The 14,219-nt window shown below is 34.6% G+C and overlaps 1 protein-coding gene across 1 annotated transcript in view; it reads right to left on the minus strand.

Moving 5' to 3' along the window:
• Window positions 1–758: 758 nt before the first annotated feature.
• Window positions 759–14,219, minus strand: part of GALNT13 (polypeptide N-acetylgalactosaminyltransferase 13) — a 559,439-nt gene continuing 545,978 nt past the window's right edge. The window contains exon 13 of the mRNA XM_019922237.3: window positions 759–1,163. Coding sequence (XP_019777796.1) covers window positions 1,023–1,163 — 141 coding nt within the window. The 3' untranslated portion in view covers window positions 759–1,022. The remainder of the gene's footprint in view (window positions 1,164–14,219) is intronic.

Genomic DNA, 14,219 nt, shown 5'->3' on the forward strand with positions numbered 1-14,219 from the left:
AACTTTAGATATTCTGGCATAGCAATGAAATTCTGATAGTAATGCATTATTTTATTTAAATATAAAAATAAAGTAGTCACAGTGACTTAACTAAAATCCTAAATGCCAAAGAATTAAAAACTAGGGCTAATACTCTACCTTTCACCTACAATTCTGTGTAGCCTAAGTGACAAGTCCCAGTCTCTAGAGTGAAGAGAAAAACAACTGTATCGTTTATGAGACAACGTGGTTAAAAATTGAGTTTCCCACATCAATTCTAGGACCAAGCTGATTGTTACACTCAGCCTGTGTTAGAAGTGATTGCAACCCAAACAGAATATCTTTTTAAAATGTTTCAATTGTTTTTTAGCTTCATTTTGCTCCCCTCAATGACTAGCTAGTTTCTTCTGATTTCATGTACTTTAAATTGAATTTTCAAATTCTCCTCCACTTTTTTGTTTAAATGTGATGTTTTTATAAGAACTCTATTAGATGTCAATATCCAATTTAAGTTTTTTCCTGGTACAAAATTTGGAACTGATTTTTGAGCAACAAATGCATTGCTTAGAAGTAATTCAATGTAATGGCCTTGCTGTTGACATAGAAATTCAACATGTTTCCATGAAGGTCCAGTAGAAACAGAGTTTATAAAACAATTTATAACATTTCATAATGAAGTTATAAGGCATTTACATTGTCCCTTTTTCCACATTATAAGAAAAAAATAAAAATAGCCCCCCCCCAAACTAATCCTGTGACATGATGGCAATAATTTTTTTTTAAAAGGAAACACAATTCGTTTTTCAAGTTGTTCTGATGTTTAATAACAGTTTGCTGTTATTTATTCTATGTGCTTTTTAATCAGATACAAATTTTAGTAGGGAAATAAGCAAACATTCCTAAAAATGAATTATAAACAACTGTGTTTTAGAATACTAAAAGGATTTTAAAACTTTCAATTCAACAAAGTTAATATTTTTTCCTAATTGAAATAATGGAAAAGCATAAGTGTAGACACTTTCATGGCTTAGGGGAAATGGTCTTCATGCCCCCAGAGTCATGTTCCTTAGCAGCCATTGTTGAGATCTGCTTCCACTACAGTCCTGCATGGTAGGCACCATTTTATCTTCTTCAGAAGGTTCATCTAGACATTGATTACTGTTAACATGTCTCAAGGTGAGTCTCTGTAAAAGATAACCAATAATCAGTGCAACATATTTTATCTTAAACTTCACTAGCACATCAGATTAAATCTGCTCTTTAAAAAGTCCTTTTTTTTTTTTTGGTATAAACATTGAGATATGTTTGTAAGAGGAACTGTGCACAGGTGGCTCTGAATTAATTATTATACAACTTTCACTGTTATGGTTTTATCATTGTCTAATGCACCTTTGTTTGCAGATGGTTAAAGAAATTGGCCGACATTTATCATGCGTTGCCAAGAATTCAGGCTCCTTTGCAAAAAGCCCATTTGTGAGTTTAGAGTTCAGTTGAGGAGTGCAAATATTAACAAGCTTTTACAGAATCTTAGTTTTCTTGGGCATGTGTTACTTAGTAACCATTTGGCAAATACGAAAAGAGATGTCACAGCTGTGACCCAGATGAACAAAACTGCTGGAGATGTTCCCTTTTCAAAATACTATACAAGCCATAGTATCTGTGACTGTGAGACATTCATTGTAGAAGAGTAATTACCATAGCAACAAAGATCTATCTTACTTGATGGTGTGCTCACCATATTTAGTTTGCATTTTTAAGGATCTTAAAAAATACCAGCATCAAATAAAAACAGATGTGATGGACATATTTTTAAAATATTATACCTACATATATTTTCATAACAACAGTATTAATAAGCATCCTCTCAGTACCCAAATGCTGAAATGTAATTCCAATAATTGCACCAGGTTAAGCAGTCTTCTCTTTTGAGTTCACATTTACATTTTGAAGTCATATTTTTGGACTTTTCAGATATATATTTTAAGTCCACATGGTTTTATATACTAACTTATGCACTAATTGTATACATTATCATATACAGTTCTGCTTAGTTTCATGGGCAATGCCTAGAACCATACTACACGAAAAACTCCCCAGCCAGAAGAGACGTGTTTGAATATGGGAGGTGATTTGGAGATATATCTTGAAAAAAGTATTCATATATTATACTCTTGTTGCAAATTACCAAAATTAAAGGTAGACAAATACTTTTTTTTGGGGGGGGGTGGGCTCTTGATATTATATTGAAAGTCAGAAGATAAAAAATGCAGGGGGCATGCAAAAAAATGGTGGTGAAACACTGCCTAGACACTTATAATTTGTTTTGGATTAGGACTACAAACACCCCGAACTGCGCTGTCCTGAGAAAAGATAGAATGGAAAATAGGCTTGTGGTAAAGGATGCTTAATAGACAACAAACAGGAAATTAAAAGAGCAAGACTATTAGATGTGAAGAAGATTTGAAGATTTAGGCCTTTGTTGTTGCTCTTTTCAATACATGGAATCAAGCCATTTATACTGAAAAATGGACAAAAGAAGAAATGGCCAAAGATAGGCAAGAAGATAGTTGATTTATGCTAATGATGCCAGAAATTATTTTGTTCATTTATGAACCAAAAGCCAACTTGGAAAAAGATACAAAAGAAAACAAGCATTTTTTTCTAGAAAGTTCTAGTTAAAAAATCAAAGTGTTCATTTTTGTTACGTACCTGAGGTCCTCTGTGTATATATGTCCTTTTCCAAAAAAGCCACTTACCCTTGTTTGCTTCTATTAGATCCTTTTAAAAAACACGTATATGACTTTAAGGATTAGATTGAATATCTGTTGTCAATTACATATGTGATAGTTTCTAAAATATTAGTACGTATTCTTTCTAAAAAATGCATAAATATTTTCTTTGAAGGAATTCATTAGTAGTCAAAAGCCACTGCTGTTAAGATAACCAACCAAGGAAAATACTCTCCTTTTCAGTGTAGTGGAGTAGAAAGATCAGACATTTTAGGGTTAGATAGCCCTAAGTGTGAATTTCTGCTTCCCAAGTTACTAGCCATGAAAATTTGGGCAAGCTACCAAATCATTCTGAGGACATACTTTGTCAGATGCTTAATTATACTTACTAATATGTAAAAATGCTCTTTCCCTTACTGCTTAAAAAATTTGACTTTTAGTCAGCTGTGATCACTTGCAACCTAAGGGTAAAATTGTTAACTATGTTTATAGGCATCAATGACTTACAGTAAAAATGACCTCTGATTGATTAACTGCATCTGCATCTGATAAACTGCATTATAATACCAGATAGGAAGGCAAATAGTGGGCCTCTTAAAGTGCAAAAGACTTGTAATTTTGTGAGACTAAATAGTTAAATCTGAGATGACCACTTGGTGGGCATTGCATCTACCAGGTATGGTTTCTTGGAAAACAAACTAAGATAATATATGCAAATTGCCTTGTGCAAAAGGTCCGGACTTCTTCAGCTTTCCAATGTATGTTTGGAATGCCCTGTCTCATATGTAAGTCTAATCTAAACAACATCCCTCTTCCCCCTCCTCTCCATACTTCCATTCTCAGCCTTGTCACAAGTATCCCAAGCTCAATTGTGTCCTCTACTAACAGCCTTTAACTGATTCATTTGAACCAGAATAACTCCCTGACTTCCCATGTGTTCTCATAGCAAGGTATGGGACAATATAATAGCTTTTATTTACAGGACAATAATCCCCTTAAGATCAAGAACTAGGACAGGTACTTATTGGACTTGAACTGAATAATAATTCATTTTACTGTCTACTGCGAAGATACTCACAAATCATACAAGTCAGAAAAGTACAATTTTTAAAAGCTTTTATTATTATAATTATGTCATTTAACCAGCCACAAAGAAATGCTCAGAAATAATTTACTTCATAAAGTTATTGAAAATTACATGTTAGTCTTCAATAATGCATTTGCTTTAAGTTTCAGGTTAAAATAGTAAATTTTAGAAAGGATATGTTGTATCTGCACACAAAGTATCTGAATAAAAATTAACAATTTAATAATTTCAGTGTTCCAAAAACAATTTTTGGGCTATGTTAGTTTTTTTTTTATTGGTTTTTTCAGCTCTGTTACAAAATCTATTGTCATATAGACATGGCTATAGTTAGAGCTAATATGTCATAATATATTCCATCAGTTATACTTATGCATATGTATATTTGAAATAAAGAAAATACCTATTAATAATAAATAATACACAAATACCTATTAATAAATAATAGACAAACCTATTAATAGACAAACACCACTTAATATATACCTATTATACCTATTAATACCTATTAGTAAGAAAATACCTATTAATAATAGACAAACACCACTTAATATATACAGCCTCCAAATTAATGAGCAGCTAAGAAGTAAAAGAGAAAAATAACTCCAAGGAGAAATAGCACATAAAGATTTTTTAAAACCACATTTTAAAGAAATAAGTTTAGATTTCAGTACCAAAACACAAGAAAAACACTAAAATAAATTTAATAAAGTCTGCAACACAAACCTCCAAAATTATTTGAGAAAGTAATCAGTAGAATTCTTAAAAATATTTCTAAAAATTTCCTTTCTTGTATAGTTTCTTAGATGCCATTTTTGCAAAGGGTTATCATTACATATTTCCACAGTGGGCTGTTGGGAGCCATCAGCTACTTTGCTTACTGAGAGACAGGACTGGGTGAGTATGTGAAGAAGAGTGTGGGTCTGTTTGACAAAGAAAATAATGAGTAATGACAAAATCTAGTACAAAGGCAGTAATAAATCAATCATTCTCAGCAACATACAATTTCTACTGGATAAGCACTGAAAGCACATGTCACAATAATTGCATCCATGGAGCTGTGAGCCACATCCCTTTAGCTGACTTTCATGTCAACTGTATTCAGTAGGAGTAACTGAAGATAAGACTGAGAATACAGAGAAGAGCCTGAGATCAAATGATGAAACATTTGGGGCAAAAGTTTATTTTGGATAGAAAAGGTTATATTCTTGGTGTTCATTCCAGCAATAAAATGCTCTTAGCATTAAATGAGTTATTTTGTGAGTGCATATTCAAAACCGTTGATTAGTCCAGTGAGTTTTCGATTATGGTCTTTGGCTCCCTCATTCCTTTGCCCTAAACTTGAGTGGATGCCAGGGAAGAATCTAGGGGATAATTTAGCTTTAGGGCTTGGCTTTACTTTGTACAATATGGTACTCAAGTTATTTCCACTGTGTTTTCACAGGGCTAACCTGGTGGCGTTAAAAGTGTTCCACATATGCATTGGTGCATTCATCTAAATGTCAATTAGAAAGTTAATGAAGGGAGGAAAAAGAAAATGATTAACTCCATTTGGGCTCTTAATTTGACATAATTCTAATTAATTTGTAATTAATTTATTTGTCTGTTTCTTGTTTTCCATCTATTTCCTCCACAGGAACATAAGCTCCAGGAATGCCAGGGACCATGACTATCTACATCATGAAGTCCAGTGCCTGCTCACATGAGGTACTCTATAAGTTTGTTGATTGAAATATTTAGTGGAAGACCAATGCAGAAAATAAATTCTGATAAAATTAAACTACATCTCTTGGGCAGCTTACTGGATACAAATCATTGGATTTTTCCATTTCAAGGACTTACTTTCTACAGTCAAATGGTAATAAATGATTTACAAAGATAGGAAAGGTAACATTATCATATATAATAAATTTTATTTGTGAAATGATACTGTTCACCATATAGTTGATTTGTTAAGGAGACTAGTTTGGGGGGCTATTTATGAAATCAGGCTTGCCTTTCCTATCTATACTGTTTTAAATTTCTGGGTTTGATAATCCTCTACCCTTAGTGATTTTTGCAATGAACATTTTTTTGGTAAATGTCATGTTAACATCAAAGACCACAGTGTTAGTGAGTATGAATTTCATGTGTTATTAAAAAGAAAAATGAATTATAAAGTTTTCCTTGGTTTAAAACAAAAACTTGATTTTACTTATACTCAGGAAATGTACCTCCAGAATATGAATACAATATAAACTTTTCCATAAAAAATATATTTGTTGAAAAAAATATATATTTGTAATATTTTCCCCCCAAATGTTTATCACATGAATGACAATGAAACAAACTCAAAGAAATTTCACTCTAGGTACTTCTGAAAAACCATAAACCAGAAGAAATTAGAAATCTGAAACAACCCCTTTGAGATAAAAAATTATTTTTCATTTTTAAAAACCCACAAAAACATTTAGTGCTTTCATTTGTTTGGGAAAAAAAAAAGTATAGTTTTTTTTTTTTTTTTCCTGAGTATTCTGTTTAGAAGAGATACCAATTGTTAATATTTTATTGGTTTTCTAGTAATTTTAATCCCTTATGCAAATTTATGTAATTGAGCTCATCTAGTTAAATAGACTTCACTTTATATTGTGGGCATCATTCTTATAATTAATATTTTAAAAATTTAAAAAATATTTAAATATTTAAAAAATTTAATTTCTACAAAGGAGACTTGCCAAAAATCATTTAACTTTTCCATTGGGGTTGGGGGATAGCCAATTTGGAGCTACTATAAATAATGCTGTGATAAACATCTCTGAACATCTCTCTCCACATCTATAATCATTTCTTTAATGATTCTTAGACGTGAAATCACAAGATCAAAAGGTATGAACATTTTAATACATATTAGTAAATTAAAAAAAATCTGTAATAATTATTTTGCAATAATAGCAACAGCAGTTTTCTTGTGATTACTCTATTCCAAAATACTGTATTTGTGTCAGTTTCACTGCATCTGCATCAGTATTGTGTGTTGCCACTATAAACATTTCTTGACATATGGACAGGATAAATAAAGAAATGGATAAAAGAACACATATGAAATGACTTTTTTTTTACAGTTATTTAATGGCTTTTTAGTTATTTAAATACCTTTTTTTTCATTTTCATTGGTTAATTTATATATCTCCTATGCTGTGTTCAAGACCTTGGATATTTTTATATTGGATATTTTTATATATATATATAAATGTAAATAAATATATTGTATATTTATATTTTTTCTTTTAAATGCTCTTTTTTAAGCATACCAGCCCTTTGTCATATTTGTTACAAATGCCTCTCGCAACTGTAGGAAACTGTCATATTAACTCAGTTTTGAAGGCAATGTGACATACAGGCTGACATGCAGCATACTGCCAAATATCATTTCCTATAGCATTTTTTAAAATATTGACTAGAAAACAGGATAATATGAACCCTATGCTGGTATTGGTTTCTCTTTATAACATAGCATTACTTAATTGTTCTCTATTGAAATATAAAGCATTAGTATTTCCTGGGATTTTACAAAATTTCAATCATACTATTTTAAGATGCATAAGAAAAAGTTAATGCTTCCTGCCTTTAAACATATTTTTGCTATCTGAAACAAGATGTGTCATGGAGTATCCTAAATCTACCCTTTATTATTATTTTTTTTTTGCAGTACGTGGGCCTCTCACTGTTGTGGCCTCTCCCGTTGCAGAGCACAGGCTCCGGACGCGCAGGCTCAGCGGCCATGGCTCCCAGCCACTCCATGGCATGTGGGATCTTCCTAGACTGGGGCACGAACCTGTGTCCCCTGCATCGGCAGGCAGACTCTCAACCACTGCGCCACCAGGGAAGCCCTAAATCTACCCTTTTAAAGGTACAATTACTACTGAAAGCCAACTGGAATTAGGCTAGGGAAACAATTTTGGTGACAAAATAAGAATCATAAAATTATAAAATTAGGTCATACCTTTGGGTAAAAAAGCACGAAGTAAAAAAATTGATATTTTAATGAACAGATAGAAGTGACTGTATGGTTGATTGAAGAACCAGTCATACAGGTCTCAGTTTAAAAGATGCCATACGAAAAGTTTAAAATGAAACTTGGTCAATTTTATTACATATAATCATAAAGAAAGAATGAATTTGGACTGTTATAGGTATTTAATTTAATAGCAAAAACAGGATTTCCCCTATTGATCAAGTACAGAATAACAATTTAAATATTAATATAATAAAGTTCTTATTTAAAATTTTAAGTATGATCTTCTAACAAGGTGATCTGTGCACTTGTTAGAATAGAATATGAGTATTAAAAAAAATAAGTGTACAGGTGTAGGTATTTAACAAACAAGAACTAAAAGCATAATACTAAACTACTGAAATTCCTATTTACTAATTGTTTCTACATAAGAAATCACAGCTCTGGGTCAGTGGGACTATGGAAATATAATACTTGTCTGATATACACAGCCTTCAAAAGGTAAATCAAGCCACTATTTTTGTTAGGAATCCTACTCAGGGAAATGGCTGGGTTGGCAATTATAGATGACTTACCTTGAAATTATATTCCCATTTACCTGCTTTCTGATAAAGTGAAATAAAAGAGGAGGTATTAAGTAAAATCTAAATACAAGCTTCTGTGATTTCAGTAAATATAAATCCCATATATTTTACCTACTGAAAAAAAATTCCTGATATTGTGTCTCTGAGAAACATTGGACACAGATGGATATCAAATTCATAACAAGCATTTTCTCAGTCAACTTGCTCAGTCACATGAAAAACAAGACTTATTTTTAGCATCATATTTTGCTTCCTTTTTTTCTTTGTTGCATAGTGTTTGTTGAGCATAAGTGTTCTGTTCTAAAATTAGATTCTCACACTGTATGTAGCCGCCTGAATGTTCAAAAAGAAATGTGATTATGTGCACTTATTGTAGGAAAATACAGATTTCAAATGGATTGGAACCCAATTGCAATGAAATAGAATAATATAAGACAACTTGAATACAAGAGAATGGATGGATGGCAGACCTTTATAACAGTAATCTTTAAAATACTTCAGTGAGATGAAATATAGGTTGTTTTTCCTTTTGTTTTAACTTTGTGGCAATGGGCTTTCACAGCACCAAAGTGTTCAAGGAATTTTTTCAAGAGATTCTAGACCAGGTGGGGATTTTCCAGTTTTGCTAATGATGCTCAGGTTGCCCCCAAAATGAACATATTTGGCCAGGTATAAAGTGATACTGAATTAAATGCATGGTTGTATTGTTTAAGAAATACTTAGTTAGGAAAGTGGGAAACTCCATATTTCAAATCAGAATTGGCCAAAGACATGTATTTATTACCAACAAGTTCTTAGTTTCATTCAGATGAAAGGTGAAACAATTAGATATTAATTAATTATATTATGAATACATGTGGCTAAAATTCGTAAGCAATCAGACCATACTGACAAAGTAGTTTTATGACTGCCTGTTTAAATAGACAAAATTTATTGCAGTACATCTTTGCAGTTATTAAGGAAAGGAGAAATTCTGTGTGAATACAATTTGGTACCACAAATAATTGATAATATTTAACCATTTCTTTCATTTGTAATACTGTACATTTAACTTATCAAATTGAGATAGGCTGGGACCTGGGACCCTTTGCTGCAGTGCTTGCACCTGGACAAACATCTGAGCTACAAATTACAAAGAAACTATATAGGACTAAAAAAACTGTGCATGCACAGGTGGGGCAAATTATGGACAAAAAGACCAAAAATACCCCCAACTGCCACTTCTGAAGAGTGGGGAGCAAAAGCAGGGTACTGTGCATGCCCCCTGTGCACAACACCACCAAAGGGGTGGGAGAAACACCTAAGCCACCCCTCTGGCCCAACCCCTGAACACAGCCCTACCCTCACCCCATGTAAGGAACAAGCTCGCACCCCCCACCCCCCACCTTGGGGGAGCGAGCAAGGGAACCTTTTCACTCCTGTGGCCTTTCCAAGGTGGGGAGTGGCACGAGCTGGTGTGTGCAGGGGGCATGGGCAGTACCCTGTCTTTGCTCCCGGCTCTTTAGAAGTGGCAGTTGGGTTTTTTGGTCTTTTTGTATTTTTTTGTCCATAATTTGCCCCAGCTGCGCATGCACACAGTTATTTTTAGTCCCTTTTAGTTTCTTTGTAATTTGTAGCTTGAGGAGACATTTGTCCAGGTGCAAGCATTGCAGCACTGCAGCAAAGGGTCCCAGGTCCTGCCTGTCTAAGGATCATCAATCATCATTTGAAAGCATCCAATTATATTTAGTTTTTCAATGACCTCAGGAAGCAAGGTAGTGTAGTGGAAAGATTGCTGGAGTTAGTGCCAGAAACCTGGGCTGTGCAGATGTAGACAAGGAATTTAAACACACTAATCACTACTTGATAGATGTGAAAAATACAAATAATAATATCTTACAGAACTGTTGTAAGAATTGCACGAGAAAACAGATAGAATTAAAGACATTCAGTAAACTTTATTTCCTTCTCTTTTCTCCCCCCACTCACTTAAGAAGTAAACAAACCAAAGCAGCTGCATAGATTCCATGTTTTGAGGCTTTATGATACCATTAGGGGAACCACTGACTGAAACTGCACCCTGGCCAGGCCCCATAGTAACTACTTGCATGAGTTATCTTAACAGCAGGAGGTCCTGGTAAGGAACATGGAACTAACAAGCCACCACCAACCGGAAGAATTCAGGAAAGGTCAAATGGAGACAGGAGACGCCAGTCCATATGTCCTTCCAGAATCCTTCTCTCTGGAATCCATCTTGGCTGAGTGATGCGCATACCACCAGGAAGAACCCTGAGTCAGAATGTTTGGCCAGAGACAACCAGAAACTAATCCCATCACTGTAAAATCTGAGACTGTGCGCCACCTGGCAGAGCAGTCCTCCTGGGTTCCCTTACCCTCCTGCTCTCCACCCAGGTGCCCCTTCTCGATAAAGTCTCTTGCTTTGTCAGCACATGTGTCTCCTCGGACAATTCATTTCCGAGTGTTAGACGAGAATCCACTCTCGGGCCCTGGAAGGGGTCCCCCTTCCTGCAACAAATGGCGATTTTGGTGGGACCTCTTCTTTGCTATGACTGACATCCTGACCACTCAGGGTACGCGGGGACCAGCTCACCTGCCGAGGGACCAGACCCAGTGGCCGCAACCGGGACCCTTTTTTCCGTGGTCTCCTGACGTGGATGACTGGCCAGAGTGCCCCAACTGGGTAAGGAACAAGAGATTGTATTGACCTCTTTCCCCTTCCCTCTCTTTCCTCTTTTCAACCCCTCCTATCCTACCCTTTTTTCTTCTGTCCTGATCCTGTACGTAGGAGTCTGCTTGAAGGGCCTCAGCCTGAACTGAGGGTCGGAGCCTGATCACCTCTGGTGGGCAGAGAACTCGAATTCTGGTTCTGGTCTGGTCTCTTGTTTCTGGTAGGGTTGAGTTCCCATCCTCCCTTCCTAGAAGCCCAGGGAAAGGTCCCATGACACCTGGGTGTCTGCAGGTGGCAGGAGACATCCATAAGGCCACCCCTTTTGTCCCCCTTCCTTCCCCTCTTCCTTCAACCTGGCCTCCTTTCCTTCCTTTGAGATTTTTGAAGACCTGAGATATTTCCATTTACTCTGTTAGTACTCGGATCTGAAGTTCTGTGTCTCTATAGGAGGTTTTCTGAGAGACTGCAATCTTGTGCTTAAGCAAGTGTGTGATTAGGATGGCCAGGCCTGTGTGTGTTTAATACTTTGTGTTCTGTGTTGTGATTTGTGATGGCCATTCTGCCTTGTGAAATGGGAATATGTGTGGCCACCATATTGTTTAGACTCCAGAGAAAGTTGGTTTAGGTAAAACTCTTGAAAACTGGTTTTTTTTGCATATACAGTTAGTCAAAGCAAGCTTGATCAAACGTCTTTTCAGAATTTTGACCCTAAGGGAACAAGTCCTACTAGGAGAACATGATTTTTCTCTCCCTGTGCCTTGAGACCAGGGCTCTCAGGAACCCTTATCTAGACCATCTCTAACTCCTACAACTGAGAGGAAAATGGGAAGAAGCCTTTAAAAATTTTACTTATTCCAACTGTTATTTATAAACTAGTGAATTTTATATTGTGATACCTGATTTATGACTAAGTTTAGAAAATGAAGCTAAATCTTTCATTGTGTCTGTCTGGATATTTGTATGTCTCAGTATGTGTCTTTGTCTTTGGATAATATTGCTGAGGTTAATTTGTAAATGAGCTCTGTTCAACTGACTTAAAGAAAAGTAAATGAATTTCGGGTTCACGTGAACTGGGAAATATTCAGTATTAAATAAATATCTGGTATTGTATAAGTTTGTCAATCTAATTGATATAGACATGTCTTTAGAGTTATCAACATTAAGTGTAATACTTTTATTGCACCTAGGTTTAATATAAGCTAAATAAAATCTTGTTATATCTGTTATAAAATTGTCAGCAAAAAACAAAACAAAATTCAATGTAAAGAAACTTTTAAGGAAAGAAAATATAAATGAGATAAGAGCTTTTAGATAAACTCTATTAAGAATAATTATGCTTTAGGAATGTCTGTCTAAAATAGTCTCTCCAGATTCTGGTAACTTGAAATTCTAGAGTTGTGCTAAATTAAGTGATGGAAGGTTATTGAATAGCTAGGTCATTCCCAAATAAGATACTGAAACATTAATTACTGAACATTGGCTTCCTTTTGTAGAGAAACAAAAGGTATTTAGGACTGTTAATAAATATGTTTGGTGCCACACTGAGATATTTTCTATAAGAAAGCACATTTTTCAAGAAATTATTTGGGTTTATGTTTACCAATCTACAGAGTGCTGATATAAAGGACAGTCCATGGTTGCTTAAAGTAGGGTGTGTGTTTTCAGTAAAAAAGGTATGAGGCATGGAATTGCATTTTATTAAGGGAAAAGGAAGTAGGTCTGACTTACAGGTGGCTGTTTCTGAATGGAAAAATAAAGTGATGGATACAGAAAGTGATAAAAAGTTTTGTGGAAAGTGGGCCCCAAGAAAAGAATTTTGTGCATGGTCAGGACTGACTGAGTTTAAAATAAATTTGATTAAGTAAATGAATTTTAAAAGTAAGCTGGTACAAAACTTGAATTTGCCTTTTCTCTCTGTTAAGGGGACAAGTTTTCTTAAAATGCTGAACTGCCTTTGATAACAGATTTTAAGTTTCTTTACCTTTTGAGTGATCTGTTCTGTATTTGCCTTTGAAATCCTTTATTGTTACTTTGGCTAAGTGAATAACTGTTGTTTCACAGTGACCTATGATATTATCTGTTTTAAACCCTTTTGAATTTTTTTGACAAAAGTTCCTAAATCAAATTCTAATGAAGTCCTTTTGACCTCTAGCTAACTTTGGAATGCTTCAAAGGGCCCCTGAAACATCCCAAAGAGAGAAGTAAACTAATTAGGTTCATTTGGTATGTTAAATTACATGGGAACTTAATCTTCTTAGGTTATATTGTGTGGTACATGTTACTAATATAGATATAGAGATTATATGGAATTCCTAAAAATGTGATATGTCCTGGTAAAATATTATCAGTCATAATTCTAGTTATTATCTGAAAGTGTGTCACAGCAGTAACCAAGTTACTTTGTCAGTTGTATTGTAAACAGATTTAAACGTACCTCCTGAAGTCTTGTCATTATAGACAGATATGTTTTCATTCTGATGCCTTTGCAAAAATGCTTCCTCTTCAAGAAGATTTATAGAAAGGACTTTTGGATAAATACAAGTTTCTGACTTTCAGACCATAATGCTGAACTGGGTAAGAAATTGAAGAATTCTAATGGGAAACCTGATGGCTTCGTAAAGCTGTTAACAAAAAGGATTAGTTACACAGGACTGAGTGAACTGGTGAATATGGTTGTAATTTTCATGGTTTCTATCTGAAAAATTACTGGTTTAAATCTGTGTTTTCCAGGTATAAGGAAAACCTTCTCCTTACACTAATTATGACTTACAGTAATTTGGTAAATTATACCTTTGTAAGCAGAATTGAAACATTTATCTTTTCTCTCTATCTGCTCCTTCAAGAGTGAAAGCCCTTAGGTTCCCAGCAGCTTTATCAGATAAATTAGGAAGGCTCCCTCAATAACAGGTACAGAAATCTCAAGGTATTTTGGGGACCTTGAAAAGGAAGGCATTCACCTAGATCTGTTAGGCAAAATCTGTGACAAGCCCTTGGTGTGACTTTCCTAGCCCTGAGAGGACTTTTAAAAGTTCAGTCTGAGACTCCTTATAAAAGTTTCAGCAAGCAGAAAACCCATATGATCAATTACAATTATATAAATCATCAGGCCAAGTTTATTGAGACCAAACTTATTTTGCAAACAGACTAGTCTTAATTTGGTTATATTTGGTAAAAACGAGGG

This window comes from Tursiops truncatus, chromosome 7, assembly GCF_011762595.2.
Source record: "Tursiops truncatus isolate mTurTru1 chromosome 7, mTurTru1.mat.Y, whole genome shotgun sequence".
NCBI classification, from domain to species: domain Eukaryota; kingdom Metazoa; phylum Chordata; class Mammalia; order Artiodactyla; family Delphinidae; genus Tursiops; species Tursiops truncatus.